Source organism: Gymnogyps californianus, chromosome 2 (assembly GCF_018139145.2).
Source record: "Gymnogyps californianus isolate 813 chromosome 2, ASM1813914v2, whole genome shotgun sequence".
In the NCBI taxonomy this organism is placed as follows: domain Eukaryota; kingdom Metazoa; phylum Chordata; class Aves; order Accipitriformes; family Cathartidae; genus Gymnogyps; species Gymnogyps californianus.
In genome coordinates this window covers 57,635,873-57,653,339 of record NC_059472.1, presented here as the reverse complement: position 1 = coordinate 57,653,339, position 17,467 = coordinate 57,635,873, and the positions used below count along the sequence as shown (strand labels likewise).

Below are 17,467 nucleotides of genomic sequence, written 5' to 3'. Positions count from 1 at the left end.
CTTATAGTAAAAAAGTTAATCAAACCTGCTGTTTATATGCCAATGTGAGGAATGTGTTAGCTCTTAATCTCTCCCTAAATTTAAAATGCTGTGGGGGGAATGGTCCAAAGTGTGGTAAAACACTCTATAAAGTAATGTAGTCTAACACTTCTCTAGGTTTCTGTTATTGCAACTGTAATTTTAGACATTTGTACAGGTTATCTTGGACACAGGAAAAGTATATAGTCACAGACATAAAACACCTATGTATAAAATATAAAGCAGTGTTATAGTTACTAAAAAGGACATGCCTTATTGCTACAGCAATTCTTGCTTTTTATATATTGTACTGTACCACAACTTGTTTTGAGAATGTCATTTGCATAAATTATTCAAGTTTGAGAAATATTCACACATTTTGATTCTACAATATTTAAAATAAAACAATTTTCTAATGTGTCTCTTTATTAAAAGAGAAATAAAAATGTCATCTTGTAATTCTCTTAGGCCAGACACAAGGGTTTATACACCTTTTTTTTTTTTTTCCTTCTTTCTTGCTATTTACTTGCACAATGAAAGCCGCTGTTGGTACAAAGATTGAAGAGCTCTATATAATGGTGCTTTACACATTCACAATCGGTCTGTGCAATTGTGAAGTTCTATGAATGACCAAAGAATTACCAAACATATTTTCTAAATATAAAGGAAAAAAAAATAATCCTTGGTTCCCATTAAAACAACACCAGGTTGCAATTTGGACACTTGAATGAATTCCAATGTTTTAAAGCTGAGACTTCAAAAGAGAAAGGCATGTTTGCTGCAACATCCGGTGACTGTAATACCTTACTTGGAAAGGTAAGTGGTTAATTTGCATAATTTATAATTTTTATACTAAAGAGCATTTTTATATAAACCAGAAAAAAACCCCTAAACTCTACAGATAAAGTTCTTACCTCCAGTCACTGCTGCAGGTAAGGTTGACATCAAGCTGTACAGCGCAATCAAAAACATACTTACATCTTAGCTCATTTTACAGGTACAGCCATAATCAAGGCACAAAGATCTTCTACAAGTATTTTTCTTCAATAAAGTTGTACAAAATAATATTACATTTTACAGTCTGTACAATATAATAAACCAGCAGTAAAACAAAAAAATATATATAGGGAGAGGACTGTTGCCCAAGAATGATCTGAACTAAAAGGATCATTTGTGGACAGCACAAATAACGTAAGTGAGGGTGGTAAATTTTCTGCCTAGATGCAACAGGCTGAAAAGTAGCTGTAATTCAAATGCCTGAGGTGTGCAGAGACACTTAGCTCCAAAACCCCAGAAAAATTGCTTTTGTCTTCACTGTTCCTCTCTTTATCTACTCTACTTCCTGTGCCAGTAACGGCTTAAAAGAGGAGGTCACTTTATCAGTTGACCTGCAACTCAGAAATGCTAAAAACTGTGACAGAGTAATAAATATTGTGGTGCTGCTACATTGTGTGTCTACTTCCTCAACAGTATTTAATAACCTGATACAAAGTGCATTAATCTTTTTTTCACCCATCAAGTACTCTTCAATGTCATGTTAAAAAGGAAACCCACACAGAGGGATCGGTATGACTTTAGTGTCATCCAGCTGACATACCAGTTTGAACTGACGTTAACCTGCTGGAAAAAATTTAGCAGGTCATGTTCAGTTAAAAGAACAAAACCTAAGGGAACAGAGGTAGCCGAAGGGCTTAGTGGAATGACGAAGAAGTGGCATGTCAAAATAAAGCACAAAAATAGTCCCAAAAAGCATGAAGGAAAAACAACCCAAACTTGCTTCAAATCAGCTTTAAGGTTAAATAATTAAAGTAAACAAAGTGAAGAGACTGACATTTCTATAGTATATTCTTCCACCCTGTGTGGGGTAGTATCAAGAGAAAGAGTAAGGAGCAAAGAATTTAAAACCACAGGTTCCACGGTGATCCCCCTCACAAGAGTTCGTACTGGCGGAGATGCATCCTTTGAATGATGTCTCGACAGTCGTTGAACACTCTGCGGATATTTTCTGTGTCCACTGCACATGTAAAGTGTGGGTAGCAATAATGCCTGCCGTCTCCACTCGCCGTACTTATCCTCTGTGGAAAAAGCGAGGGGGAAAAAAAAGGGTCAGGCGCTGTGCCGCAAGAAGTTTCACATCTCAGCGGTCTATAGACTTATGGAGTACAAAGAAACCTGGGAAATTCTGTATATAGGTCATTAAAATAAATAAATAAAAAGAAGGAAGGTCTGTGGTCTGGTACAATATGAATCACAAATTTGAAATGAAGCTTAAAAAAAGTTATGGATACTATTACGGGGTCAGTATATTAGTACTTTGCAAGAGCCACTGATGCTATCGTCATTTGCACAAGCTATTATCATTTGCACATCTGTGCTGCTGACAGCACTGCAGGCTGCCGTGCAGCTGTCCCAGGAATTATCTTCTCTTCTTTTTTGGTGCCATCATGTGGCAAATTTTTGAACTCTTGCTTTAAATCAGCAACACAAAACTGAAAACCTCCCAGCTGTGAAGCCAGTAGTGGCAGAGAAGAGCATCCTACTGCTTCTGCTTCTTGAAGCTGAAGGCCCCTGAAGTTACCTTTACTTAGAGCACCTATTAAGCCGGCTGAAGATGTGGTATCATTATTGAGACCAGAACATGGTGGAATTATCACCAGAGTGGCCAGATTCCCATAGAATAATAAAACATGCACAAATCCAGTAAACATCAGACCATGCAGAATTAAATTTTCACAAGGCTACTGCACAACTTTTTACGTTGCTAACTTAAGCTCCAGCATCAATTCACCTGTGGTTATCTTGTTAAAATTCCCCAGGATCTTAAAAAATATTTTAAAAAAATCTTAATTTTTTTCTGTATTACTACAGGACTGATAAATATAAATCCATTCTAGATCATTATCTTGAAGAATATATATGGAATGTCATCAAAGCAGAAGGTCAGTTCTTGGGATGATAATTTTTATAAATCTTTTCCAAATTTTATTACAAATTGCACTGGCTAAACAACAGAAGACAATGTTTTCTCTCTTTCTGGCTACACTATATATTTTTAATACAGTGATTTATTTTACACGTAGGATTAACCTTTTAAATACCTGCAGCTACAGATATGCAAAACTATGGCCATTTAGAAGCCATGATTTACATAATTAGATCAACAAGAAATGGCAGATTTTTGCAGGTAACTTAGGTAACATTAGATATTCAACACTAATTAAGCAGGGGGTGTCCCATGTGTATACTAAAAATTATTTTATTTTTACTAAGCTACACTCAATATCTAGTTCAAGGCTTACCCTCATGAAAAATATTAATTCAATACCGTATTCAATTGATGGGTAAGTTGTTCAGACCATATCTGAAGCATGAAGTACACTAAACAATAATGAAACAAGAAAAAAAAAGTTTTACAAATTACTGCAATGGTGGCAAAATGCTGAAACTCAATTAAAGTGTAGATTGTATTTGTCTACCTGCAGAATCTTCCAGAAGGGTTTGGGGAGATCTTTGTTGTCTTGCAAAGTCTAAGGGAAATCAGACCCTTAGGAACCCAAGGGCCGAAAGGACAGCAGTATACATGGACATTCAAGATGATACTAATTTTAAAACAGTAAAAAAATGCAATAGTGTTTCTGTTTTTGATACAACAGCTGCTTTACATTTTTTTTTTCCCCTGCAGAACATATAGAACAGATGTTCTATATGACAGTGGTATAATGCCAGCACTCAGATGCAGCAAGGAGACCAGTTACTAAACATTTTTTTTTTTTTTAAATCAGACTTAAAAAAAATATCGTCCCCCAAAAGACGGTCCAGTCTGCCTTCCAACTACTGCTGCACTTTTTCATTCTTAACTCACAAGCCTCAGAAGAGTTCAGCCTTGGCCTGCTGCAGGGCTCTGTGGCTCTTTTGCTCTGCACTGTTTGAGACCTACGCCTATATGTGCAGCCTCCAGCTGCTATTGCCACCTTGCCCTCGTCCCTTCCAGTGCGCTTCCTTCGAGCAGCTCGATCTCAGTACGTTGTAACAAGTGCACTAATGTCTCCGTGTGGCCTGCACACAGCAGTTACGTACTGCAAGGATGCAAGAGGGGGCTCAGACTCCCACTCTGACGTGCTCTTTCTAGGACTAAATGTTACATGCCGTCAGCGAGGGACAACGTACAAACGCTTTCAGTGCCACCCAGATGCGGGCAGCAGGGAGCACACCACCCTACTGACCCAACGTTCAATCTTTTTCTTGTGTTTTAGAAAAATAAGTGTTCTTTCACTAAGTGTTTGCTTGTGTTTGTCATGCACTGATTCCACTAATGTCTATGGTAGTAAGCTGCCCACAATGTTCTGGTGACACCTCATTACATATAAGGCACGTCAAAGGATGTGTTTTCAAAATGTTAGGGTTTTTTTTTTTTGGTCCCCTGACAGCTCTGTAGTTCTCTCATCTTAAGATAAACGCAGTATTTCCACCCCTACTCAAAACTCATTTTGAATAGTACTGTGTTACTTAGCACCAGTTCAGAGGGGAAAAATCCCCTGGGACAGCAAAGAAAGAACATTTACTTTCCTATAACACAAGCGGGAGTATTTAATACTGGCTTCCCTATACCGCTGGGGTCAGGACGACAGTTTTCAGCAAGGAGCCAAACGCATGACCCGAGGCAGCCCGGTCTGTGTGTTTGAACAGCAGCTCCTTCACCTCCCAGATTCAGATTTTTTAAAAACCAGAGGGCCCATGCCACTGTTTTAACAGGGGATGTATTAAAACAAAACATCAGCAGCTGGAGAGCCCTGTGTACAAAACACCAAAATGGGGCTGGGGAGTAGCCTAAACAAGGAGCGCACGAGCACGCTGCCTCCATGAACAGCTTGGGAGGAGAAAGGACATGCCCGAGCTGAAGGAAGGAGAATTTCCTACAAGATACGTCCTGCCAGCCCTCACCTACCACTCCCCCCATCAAAAACCAACGGTGCCGAGCAGCCAGGCCTGCTGCCAAAGCCCCCAGAGGCCCCAGGCCCCCGCACCAATTCTGAAATCAGGAGCTGATGTATTTTGCCTTCCTAATACTCGTATACTACCGTGTAGCAACAGTTGTTGGAAATGTGTTTATATTTAACCTCCTTCTAAAATTCCTCGAATTACATGCTTTAAATTTGCCAGTACCAGTGCCTACAGCCAGGTAGAGTTTTAAGGGGTGCAGTGCACCCCTTAAAAGGGTATTTTCACACATATCCACGCCTTATGCAGACCCGCTACCGTGATAAAAATCGCAATAAATCTTATAAATGAATAAAAACAGATTTCTCTGAATCATGTCTGAAAATTTAACAGAGCGGGACCGGTCATAAATAAAGAGACTTGGAAAGAAATGTATAAAGCAGAGCCAAGAAGGCTGTAGGTAGAAAATATACACCTTTTCTTCCTTGCACCTGGCTATCAGTCCCCTCCCCAGTCTGTATGCTGAGCTTACTTCCCCTGTCCCCTTTGTCTCCCCCTCTCCAAAACCTCAGCCTTTTGTGCCTGACCCCACGAAACTGGAAGTTGCTGTTTCTACTCGGCCTTCGCCCACCTGTCCCTCCCCGCTGGGCCCGTGCATGGCCTCCGTTACTTGGGGCACACGCAGGCTGTTCAGACCATTCATGGGAGCAGAAACACCTCGCTTGCAAGACTTGCGTTTCAAACAGCCCAAGAGTTTAAAGCAACTGTTCAAATGACTGCGTCTCTCTGTTTCTTTACACTGAGAAACCAAGCACAAACCCAGGAGAGAGACACACGAGCATTGCTTATGGAAGAGATGCTCTCTGCCAGGCCAGCGGCGGTTGCGGGGAAAGGGGGGAAAGCCGTTTCGGCCCCATTTCAGCCCCACGCCCGAGCCCCGGGGTCTGCCCAGCGGCTGGCGGGGGCTGGCCCTGGCCCAAATGCTTCTCCTGCGCCCAGCACCCGCGGCTGCAGAGGGCCTCCGCAGCTGCACGGTGGTTTTTTTATGTGGTTGCAATGCCTACACCCCCTCTCCTCCCCACCCGCTTTGTAGGTGGCCTCTTTCTATAATGCCAGTGAGTCATGGCAGGTAAGGACCTCGCCCTTAATGTGTTTTTTTTAAATAATAAAAATAGATAAAGGTGGGGAGTTTCACCCTAGTTTCCCCATAATTTGGTTCTCTTGGACACTCCTTCCAAACTGGATCCCGTCACCTGCTTCACAGCCTTTCAGCATTACCACAACAGAGATTTGGCTTCAAGTGTGGTTTTTCCAGTAACTCTTATGTTAGCACAGCGCAATCTGACATTGTTCCTCGGAATCCAGAAGGTTAAGGTGGTGAATGGAAATCCCCAAAGTGTGAACACAGTTAATTGCTTCTTTCTTTCCTGTTGCATCAACAGCTGTAAATCCTAACAATACTTGTAAATGCACAATGACTTCAAAATTCTTAATTCTAATGATTAAATTTATTCTCTCAAACACCCCCATACAGTTTATACCGGTAGGGCAAGATGGATGAGCTTTGGTTCTGGTCTCCATTACTGCGTCACACTGTGGGAACGACTCGATATGAGTGAAACCGTACGTGATATTAGGTTAAGCCCTCTATTTCTGATAGCAGCGCTGGGCTGTGATCGTGTGCCTGATAACTGCTACTATCTGTGAAATGTAGACAACACCTCTTCAGCTCCAGCTTTGGAGGAAACCTTAATTGCAAGAATAACTGTGACCAGACAAGGAAACTTTCTTATGATTCCTCAGCAGGGCCATGACACCAGTCCTAGGGTGAGGCAAACCTCCTAACTGGCACAACAGAAATCTTATTTAAGGATAAAATCTGCTTTTTTGTTCATTCTCTCTTGCCAGCTGACCACTGCCAAAGCCCTTGGAGGAATGCAGGATAAAAAGAAAAAAGCCTATTTGTTTAAACATGGACTGGACTGATACACAAAATAAACATTCAAGGCAACAGCCGGTAGCATCTTACAGGTAAAGACAACCACAGAAAACCTCACTAACTGGCAATGGAAATAGTGCTTGGCATTGTCCCCCTGTGCAGAGTGAGGGCTGCCGGCACCCACACCGAACCTGGAATCAAGCAGGCAGGCACATGACCGTTTTCAGCACTAGCACTTACTTGCTGTGTGACACTTTGCAGGGCAGGTGACTTTATATAAAATGGGCATAAAAATGTGTAAGCACTGGGGAAGGTTCTGCAAGATGGGCAGCTGAAAAGAATTAGGGAATTGCCAGACATTCTCCTCTCCTTCTAGCTTTCTGCAAAAACCCATCAGTTTTCCCTAAATAAACTATGCCATCTGCCAGTATTTCCTATGATAGAATCACACATAAGATCAAAATTACTCACTAAAAACTCATCCCGGATGAAGAACTTGGCTCTTGTGACTTTGGGGTCTTCTCCTGCATCTGGTGTTGCTGTTCAATTAAAGATAAATGACATCAGAAACATGAAAAGCAAACAATCATCTACTTTCCATAATAAAATATTTAATAAGGAGGAAGTAGTCCTTCAATACAGAAATTAAAATGTTAAATATCCACAGGAGATTCCCGATAGGTAATTCTAAAATGGAAGGGTACTGTAAAACCTGACTATGCATTTAACATATTTTAGGAACCTGAAAACTGCTGAAATCGTTGCAACAATATCATTGTCATAGCATAAAGAGGTTTACTCACATCCACAAGTTTGTTCATATAGATACAAAACAAGTCCGAGTTAGGGTTTAACTTTTATCAGAAAACATGACTAGAAAAAGCAGCTGAGCTGTTCAGTTTCTGCAGCAGAACAGCATCTCCTGAATAAAGCTTCTGCAGGCAGGAACTTGGGTTTAAAAATGGTTAGTCCAAGATTACACTTGAAAAAAATGATAGCATCAAAAGGTCTTTTAATACAGATATTTTATTTCCAGGCCCCAAGTCAGCAGAATACTTAGACACCCTGCCCATCAAGGGGCCTTAGATTAAATTCTTGTTAGGCAGGAGACTCATTGGTCAGTACTAACTGTTTGTCGGCAGATGAAGTCATCTCTGTCTAGGCCATGTAACAACTATATTTACTGTAAGTGTAAAAAACAATACAGTGAAGAGATAACCTATTCATTTCCCTTCAGTGTGATTTCTCCTCATCTAAGATACCAAATCAGATGCTTATAAACATAATATGGTAACGGGCAGAATTTATCAGAATATGGCAACATATTTTTTACTCTTATCTATAGCGCTAGGGGTAAACATAGGGCAGCAGCACAATCAGCAGCATCATAGAGTTCAGTGCTGCTGTCCTTAAATAATGTCAGCTGAAATGAAAGAATAAATGAACAACTACAGGCTAAAAATAGAGAGCTGCTTCATGTGTGAATATTCTGGATCACTCTAGATATCTGCTGTGAAATCCTGCTCAGAAACACCAAAAGCTACTTTATACTGACAACTGGCTTACTATAAAAAAATGTTGAAAATTTACCCAAACTCTGTATATATGTAGTGTATGTTTGGGAGAGGGAAATTTGGGTGATGGTGACAGAAGATTTCTTCTGAAAGCCATAAGCATTATAAAACTGGTGCCAGGTTAACTTAGATTTTAGGACAGTTTATTTATCCTCTCCACCTGAAACTCAGCATCACACTCCTGAAATTCCAGACCTGAATGAAAGGAAAATAGCTTATTACCATCTTCACTTCTATAACGTAGGTTGTTGTTGATGGTTAGTGGAGAACAAAAGCCTTTTCCGACAGGTGGCTGCAAGCACTACGCCAGGGGCATCACTCGGGTAAGGCAGAGGCTAGCGGTCAGAAAGTGCAAGTTTTACCACTTTTGCTAGACCCAGGCCTGAGATGTTTGGGAAGCCCTCTGCCTGGTATAAAACTGGCATAACACCAGAGTTTACTTATGCAATATGTTACTGCGGTGCAGGAATCATTGCACTTCTTGAAATGATAAGAAACCAAATCCATGCTAATCGCTCCATCGTCACAGCTCTCTCTGTATTTATTGATGTGGTTTTCCTCCATTAAAGTTCCCTTGCTGGTCTGCTGGGCTTCCCGTCAGTATTTGCAAAGACTGAAGTTTACAGTGTTAGAGGATGCAGAACGGCTGCAAAATAAGTCTAACGAATCCCTAACACAGTTCAGCACCATGGGAGGCCCAGGCAGAAGCATCTGGCAGGGGAGAGACATGCCCAAGAGCTTTGCTTTCCTGGGACTGTGGGTTGCTCCAAAACAGGGGAAGGCAGGCGCTCTGGAGCCAGCCCCCCGGCAGTCCCCTTACACCCCCCCAGCAGCCAGAGCCCCTTCGGACCCTGCCCGCGCTGGGGCACCTCTGAGCTACGTGCTGCTGGCACGCTCCTTACCTGACCTACAGTTCGCGTTAAGGACCAGCGTGTCCTTGTGAATTCGTGTGTGTGCGAGAGAGACAGACAGAGACAGAGAGAGGAACTATGGGCTGGGCTACGCCAGCAGGTCCAAGCCCTGCGTGGTGAAAAACCTTACCATCCTCAGGTACAGTATAATGCGCGTATTCAGGAAAGTAATCTTCGATTTTTGATTTCCCTGCCAAGACTTTTTCAGCCAGCATGTCCTGTTTATTCAAGAACAAAATGATAGAAATGGTCCGTAACCACCTGTCAAAAACAAACCAAATGTTTGTGTTATCTCTGACACGTTAATCCAGGAAAACATATCACTTCAACAGAAAATTTACTGGCTATCCCTGCGTGGACAGAGAGTGAAATAGTGTGGAACATGCTTCAACAGGAAAAAAAGATGACCTAAATTACTGTTTCGATTGGGTTGCACCTGTGCTGGTAGGTATATTTACAGGATCTGTAAACACATTTATAAAAACTGCAGTAGACATTGCTGAAGGGAGCAGTCTTCAAATATTGTTTTCTAAATTATCCTTTTGATACTGAGTTGGGAAAATGATATTTCCTAAAAGCACCGCAGTCCAAACCCAGACATTACTGTCTACTTTGTTTGGGTTTGCTGAAGCAAAAGAAAAAGGCTGGAAAGCTGCCTTCCCTCAGACTGCTCTGTCTTAACTATTGTTCATCCACACAGATATCCCATCTTTTAGGGTGGCCTGTACGACACCTGATGAATCAAAATAAAATAATCTCTTTTCTTCCCCAATTAATACCTAGCCATCACTGTGACGATGTGCCTTTGGGACTTGTGCTTAACATTTTTACTCACTCTACCTTCCATCAGTTCCCAGTGCAGAGCATCCTCACAGGTATGTGCTGAAAACTTCATTACCTTATTTTGTGCATTGTTTTTACTTATTCTCTATCAGGAACCTATTCAGATTGCTATTTGGTTACATATCTATAATTTACAGGCATTGTGGCAGAATGGCAATTTAATGGCAGTTACAATTAGATTAGATCTGAAATATCATCCCACAAGGCAGAGAAACTGTGTGCTCTCAGAGACGAGTCTTACGAGAGCGGCTGCCCACGCGGGTATCGAGTGCAGCGCCAGCCGGTGAATCGAAAGGCACGCCAACAGCTAGCTGCTCCTGCTGCTGCATTTGAGGAGGAGACGAAATGTAATTTGGAGGATGCTCTCAGTCTCAGCCAAGCAGCACAGTGACGCCAGGAAGGGGTCTCCCTTGCTTCCCTCACGGCAGCTGGCACAGGGAGCTTGCCCTTTCCAAGCTGTCCCCATGCCCTGCATCATTTTGGCAGCAGTGGTGAAACACCACGTGCACCATCCCTACACCACGGCTCCTGCCGGGGAGGGGTACACACCGCGGGGGTACCCTGCGACCTGGCCCTACCTGGACGTTTTCTGAATAAGCAATCTGAGCATATAGTAAGGGGAGTCCTATTTTGTAAGCAGTTGAACTGTAGCTAAATTGGGGAGGGTGGGTGGGAAATGAGGTATGTTTTACCTATTATTCCAGATACTTTTGAAAAGGTCCAGGGATTCCCGTAGTCTGTTTGTGTTATTGTCTTCCCTTATTACCATGTTGTAGCTGCTGCAAGCCACAACAAAGATGATAGCCGTGACATCTGGGAAGAGCACACAAAAGAAAGAAAGGACAGAGAAAAGAACATCTCCATTATCCCAGCACATACTCCTCGGGGTAACACTGCCATTACTCCCCAAACTGCCAAAAATACCCAAAGAAAGTATCTATAACATTGGACTCCTGTACTAGTGACACACTATGTGTGAATATGAATACTAAGCTGCTCACACCTCAGAGAATAAGTTCAAAATAAAAATGTGGAATATTTTTACTTACCATTAAAGCATTGGATCCATTTTCTTCTCTCATCTCTCTGGCCACCTACATCAAACATGCTGTTAAAAAGCCATAGGATGTTATATCACTTATGTGCACTAGGAAAGTCACACGAAGCATGCAGCACTAGGGTTCAGTTTAAAAATCTGACAGCCCCAAGGACAGCGGCAGTAAAATACCGCCCAAAGGGGAGAGAGATCTGCTGATGCTGCGCTGCATGTCAAGAGCTCTGCTGATGCTGCGCTGCATGTCAAAGAGCTGCACAGCTCCACCTGCCCCGCTCTGCCAGGAGAAGGCTACTGAACCCATAAAATGAGAAATACACTCTTTTCCAGGGCAAGTGTTGGCCTTTCCAGCCCACAGAAGTGCATGTGGCACGTAAGGTTGGACCTACTGTACTATAAGCAAGGACAGGTTTCAGCATATTTTGAAGGGTGGTGGGGTGAGTGTTTCTCTGTAAGGAGGAGGACATCGGGGCAGCTCTGCCCTGTCAGCACTGCCACCTTTCTGGGCAGGAACCGGTGAGCGGAGGCAGCCCAACAGTGGGTGTTTGTAAAGACATAGTGTAAAACTTTGACAAACACAGAGCTTGCAGCCCTCCGGAAGAAGGGAGACATTTAACTCTCCTCATCCCACTGTACAAAGTCTGACTCGTGGCAGGATTCCCACTGACTTCTGCGAGATCTTATCCCCAAAAGTATTTTATGAGTTCACAGTGCTATACCAATGAACCATTTAGTAAAAACAGCCACAGACAACCCCACAATAGAATCACTAATACACATAACTAATATCAGCTCTTTTTGCAAAGTACAAGGCAATTTTACTAGGACCTACGGAAAGAGAGCTAAAAACCCAAACCAAACAAAATAACCCAAAAAACTCCCACCCTAAATCTACTATACGAAGCATACATCAGCACAGACATCTGAACTAAGTTGTTAAAAATTAGTACAATATTCATAAATTATTACTAATAGACTTACTGGAAATTTACTTTATCTACTTGAAATCTTGTTTCAAAAATCCCTGATGTCAACACTCTGCATCTTAATAGGTCCTGGAAATGAGAACACAGAAGCTGATCAGCAAGGTTTTTTCCTAACCTCGTTTTGTTTTTAAAAGCATGGAGTATTACTTTCCATGAAAAGTCTTAAATGTTCCATTTAATTAAAGTTCAATCAGACTCATTGGTAAACCTGCATTTGTCCATACTGACACAGTGGATATACACAAACATCATCTCTGCATTTGGTTTGTGCACACTCAGAAAGCAGGAGACCCTATATACATTATCCTTACTGCCCAGTGAAACCTGTTATTGATGGTCATACAGTTTTGTATGTGATGTGGAAAATGAATTCTGAAGTTACATAAAACTAAGAAAAATGTTATTCATGTTGTAAAGTCAAGTATTCAAATGTTAGAAAACTCCAGATTTACAGTTGCCCAGGCAACCTTAATTCTGCCCTCTTTTGTATTGAATGAGACAGGAATCCTATCGAAATAATAGCTTGTGACTGAGTAATTAAAGCTCTATTATAGAGCATAGGGGAACAGAATTTAGGTTGTACGTAAATCTGGCATTTCTTTCTTATTTTTCAAACTAGGAATACTTTACAACTTAAATAACATTCTTTTAATAATTAAAAAAATAATAATTTCCTAGATTCTCAAAGGAAGTAGGCAAAAGCAATTTATGATGCATACCTCAGGCAACTAGCTCACTGTGTGCCATCGTCATCACCAGCAGCATTTTTAACCTTGACTATCCAGCGCTGCTGCTCGGGCAGTGGGTGCAGAACAAAATTGGAGGCCGGAGAAAGCTGCCGGCTGCCTAATGGGGATGAACCCCTCTGAGCAGCCACCTCTTGGCACGGCTGCCTGCCTGGGGAGCACTCCTTTCCTGGGGCAAGGGAAAGGCTGCTCAGTCTAGCTTAGCTCTCCTTGCCATGCAGTGGCTGCGAAAGCGGGTGGGGGAAGGAGGCAGTCAGTGGTGCAGAGTCCAAGCACAGCTTGCCTTTTTCCCCTACCCTACCATCTACTGCTTCAAGTACTCTGGTAGCTGGCAAACCCTGGCTGCTTTGACAGCCGCATGAACTCAGCTGAAGGCCACTTATTTCATTATTTTAGTTATTTTATATGTTACTGTCATCTTCTGTCACTTGCTGACATTTATTTGCTATTGGACTCAGTCATTATTTTGAGATGGTGCAAAAAAAATTAAAGAAAGTAAGGGAAAAAAGGAAAGCAGTGATTTTTACCAGTTAATTCAGCAGGACAACTAATACAGCATAACAGGATGAAAAGCCAAAAGCAAAAGAGAATCCCTCCTTTAGAGCAAAAATTTTCCACCTGCCAAATATCAAAGGCCTTTTCTGATCTTTGGAGACACAGGGCATTTCTTCCCAAAGCAAACACCAGGAAAAATTTCTAGACATGAATGACTGCTCCAGGTAGAGAAAGGCCTCCCAGGAACAAAGAGGCCAAAACTAACATAAATAATGAAAGCAAAAATGAGGCTTTGCTTCATTGACTTCTCTCTCCAGCTGAGTGGTATCGATGCTAAAATCAGACCATGAGGTCTAGACGGAGTAAATCCCAGTGCTACTGCTTTGGTCTGAAAATGTCTTGAGGGCTTTAATAATTGATCCTACCTTGGGTCGACTATAGAAGTTTCACCTTATAATACAATGCATACTACTTTTTACTGCTTTCTATTTCAGGATACAGTCAGAGTAATTGGACAGGCTTGTGGTTATAGACCTGAACTAGGTCTGAAGGAACAGGCTCCGCTCCGCATACTTCCTTGTGTGATCTCTGGCAAGTCACTTTATTTCTCTGAATTTCAGTCCCTGATTGCACAATGAGATTTGGCAATCATATTTTTTTAAGGGCATCCACCCGTTATACACCTTGCACGGTTAGACTGAATTATCCAGTGCAGGGATTCTCTTCTGCCACCTGTATCTGCAGTTTATGACGCGGCCCACATCTTGGCTGAGACTACTAGATGACAGTGGGATACCAGCACTGAAAAATAACAACCTCAGAATAAGTTTGCCGAAGAGACATCCGGCCAAGGAAACCACCCAGCCTGAGCTCAGGGAAGGCAGCCAAAGCTGTGCACCATGGTGAAGGCCTTTCTTACTTCAAGGCTGCACCACTTCAGCCTTAACTTTCCTGAATGCATTTGTCATTAGAGCACTCTATCGAGATGTATCATGACATCTGGGAAAAAAGTGTACTGTCCTGCAAATAAGGCTTAAATAGAAACTATCCTGCCCATAGGAGATGGGCACAGGCTGGAAAGAAGGTGTCTGCATGCCTGCAGAGAAGTCCATGAGGTCTGCTGCTGCCGCTGGTGGTCCCCCCTGAATTTGGACGCTAGATCCACTGCAGGCTTCTGCCTCTGAAGGACCTGTCTGATGGACATGCGAAGCCTCCCTCCAGGTTTCCATCACCTCCACCATTGAAATAAAACACTGCTTCTGTGTAGTGAAGGCTGGTGAGGGAAACGGTAGGCTTTTACGTTTATGTTTTCTGTTCCCTTCGCTTTGTTTGTGGGACACAGAATGGAAAGCAAGAAGAAATAACAGATGTATTACGAGAACCACCGACCTACATATAATAACAGTAAAAGACAAGCTTGCACCACCAAAAAGCCTCTTCTTTAATATCCATTACTTAAACTACTAGACTGTATTTTGATATTATGCGGTATGCCCTATTTCAGCTGCTGTTGCGACTAAAATAAATTACATAAAGAATTCATACGAATGGGCGTCTTGGTTCAGACCCTACCCCATTAGTTATACTAACCTGATCTGTGGGTGTGTAGTCATCCATGCTGACACTGTCAATTCTTTCTAAAAAGCTAGAAGAAAAATAAACATGCACTTAGATATGGAAAATACTGTCTAGTATAACACTTGTCACTACCTTTTCTGGTTTAGACTCCTGCTGCAAAGTAAAACACAAGTCCAATGCTAAAGGTGTGAGCCCGATGATTTAGATTGACTGATGTTACACTTTCTGAGCCAAACAACTTTTTACCCAGACTTCGTTTCAATACAGTGTTTCTACACTTACCGTTATGCAGTACCCACAAGCAGTCCAAATGCAGTTAAATGTTATAATTTTGTGAGGTCCAGTAAAAAATACTAAGACTAAGAATGTGTCATAACATTATATGGTTGTTTAGACATAAAAAAAGATTTTGAGGTTTAAAAAAGAAAATGGGGTTAAGGGTTGCTTTTATTTAGCATAATGCTAATCTAGCATAATGTTATGTTAATGATGGTCTCAGTAACGTTAGCAGAAATGCTTGTTAATATATACAAATAGCTTTGGACTGACATGCTGCCCTCAAACACTGCAACTAAAGCATAAGAAGTGGAAAGCAAAACTGACATGAAGCAGAGGTTAACCAGTCTGACTCTTTATGTCACCAAAACTCAGTGAGATGCATAAGGTGAAACAAAAACTTACAACTGCAGGAAATGGCAAGAGAAAAGGGAACCAGAAAAAAAGGGAGGAACCACATTCTCCAATTATTTGAAAAAATCTTTTCAAGCTTTAATTCTTTCCTAGAACATGTTAGAATGGCAGCATTAAGGACATAAAAATGTGATTTTATATGTACAGCTAAAATAGGCAGGTTCTCCTCTTTCACTTTCACCCGTTTCTTAGATTGCGTGTGAGCCCATCTGTCTCATTTTCCCTGGACTGCCCATATGACTTAGAAGCTTTCTTGAATTTCTGCATTGTTATTTGGTATTTGGCAGTGAATATCCCACCAGCTGACTCATTGTGCTACAATATTATCAAGATTTCTTTACCAACTGGCAAGTTTTTCCCAATTTTACTTGGGTGTGCATGTGGAATCTACTTAATTGCAGTGGGAAAGACAAAAAACCAACGAACTCTTGACTTACAATGTGATTCACTGTTAACACAGGGGTCATACACACTGACCAATTAAAAAATAGCCCCCTAAAAGCCTGTTTGTAATTCTCATAGCACTTTCCCACGGATCCGAACTGAAAGGAAAAGAAAATATGCTGCGTATATATTTACTTATACTATTTTTCCTTTTTGAACCTCCAGCGTTATAACAGGGAAACAAAATGCAGTATCTACAGTTAGAACATCCATCTTTTCTTTCTGGATGATCAAGGTGTGATGGCTAAACATGTTGTTTAAAAAGTCACTGATTAGCGCAACAAGAGGGGTGCCTGACAACAAAACTGTTCTGAACAAACTCTAAAGAAAAATCATCTTTTTACAAAACCTCCTCCCCCGCCAAAAGCCACCATCAACTTACATAAAGATACAGAAGTACATCCTTATAGTAAGCTGCAGTCACCAGGAGAAAGCAGCTGTATTCAGACTGAACCTTTTGGCCAGATGATTTTCATCACCTTGAGAATACTGATTAAGCAAAGTTTAACTTCAGTTACTCCCGCACTTAATACAGATATCGGAGCAGAGCGATGTGTTTTTAACTGGCGCACCTATCATTAACACAACTCTCATCTCATGCTTGCAGCACACGAGATGAAAAAAGAAGGCAAAAAGCCCAAACCAAAAATGCCTCCAAGCTGAATCCCTTCCTAAACACAGAGTAATTTTCCTTAATATGGCTGTTCAGGCAGCACTCCCGTACTTCCAAGTCTGTTTCAAAGTCTTCTTCCCAGTTTCTTAACAGTTTGATCCGACGGGCCTGGAAACAGCCACTTTTCATCAGGGTAAAAGGTTAGCAGAGGGGTAAATCCAGGTCTCTGAGCGCAGTAAGGTGGCAACACCAGTAGGTAAAACAAGCCTGCAAAAAATGGGCAGGAGCCTGAGGGAGAGCTAGCAAACTGCTGTGGGCAGCGCAATCGCTTGCACAGCTCAGGATCAATAAATGCAACAGAAGTCAGGGGAGAAAATGCTCCTCAGCTACGGCTGACACAGAAAGGGCTCTGGTTAAGAGTGTGGACAGAAGCGAGTGTTGGTGCACAAATACAACTCCATCACAAACCTCACAAGACGGTGTGAAGCGGTGTTTTTCTTGCAGAAGCATTCCTTCTGGAGCTGATGTATAAATCAGAGATGACACATCTTGTCTCCTCAATATCAAGGTCATGTTGGCGGAATTTATCCAAAATGATTAAACATGGTATTTAGTACCAATTCACATCTCTCTCACCT

The 17,467-nt window shown here is 41.8% G+C and overlaps 1 protein-coding gene across 3 annotated transcripts in view; it reads right to left on the bottom strand.

Annotated features, from left to right (window-relative positions):
• Window positions 1-1,818: 1,818 nt before the first annotated feature.
• The window catches only part of GNAL (G protein subunit alpha L), a 204,164-nt gene continuing 188,515 nt past the window's right edge, over window positions 1,819-17,467 (bottom strand). For all 3 annotated transcript variants that reach the window (XM_050892777.1, XM_050892778.1, XM_050892779.1), the window contains exons 6-12: window positions 15,095-15,149; window positions 12,259-12,332; window positions 11,273-11,331; window positions 10,916-11,036; window positions 9,511-9,641; window positions 7,367-7,434; window positions 1,819-2,093 (exon numbers count right to left, since the gene is read on the bottom strand). In XM_050892777.1, the coding sequence (XP_050748734.1) occupies window positions 1,947-2,093; window positions 7,367-7,434; window positions 9,511-9,641; window positions 10,916-11,036; window positions 11,273-11,331; window positions 12,259-12,332; window positions 15,095-15,149 (655 nt within the window). In that variant the 3' untranslated portion in view covers window positions 1,819-1,946. The remainder of the gene's footprint in view (window positions 2,094-7,366; window positions 7,435-9,510; window positions 9,642-10,915; window positions 11,037-11,272; window positions 11,332-12,258; window positions 12,333-15,094; window positions 15,150-17,467) is intronic.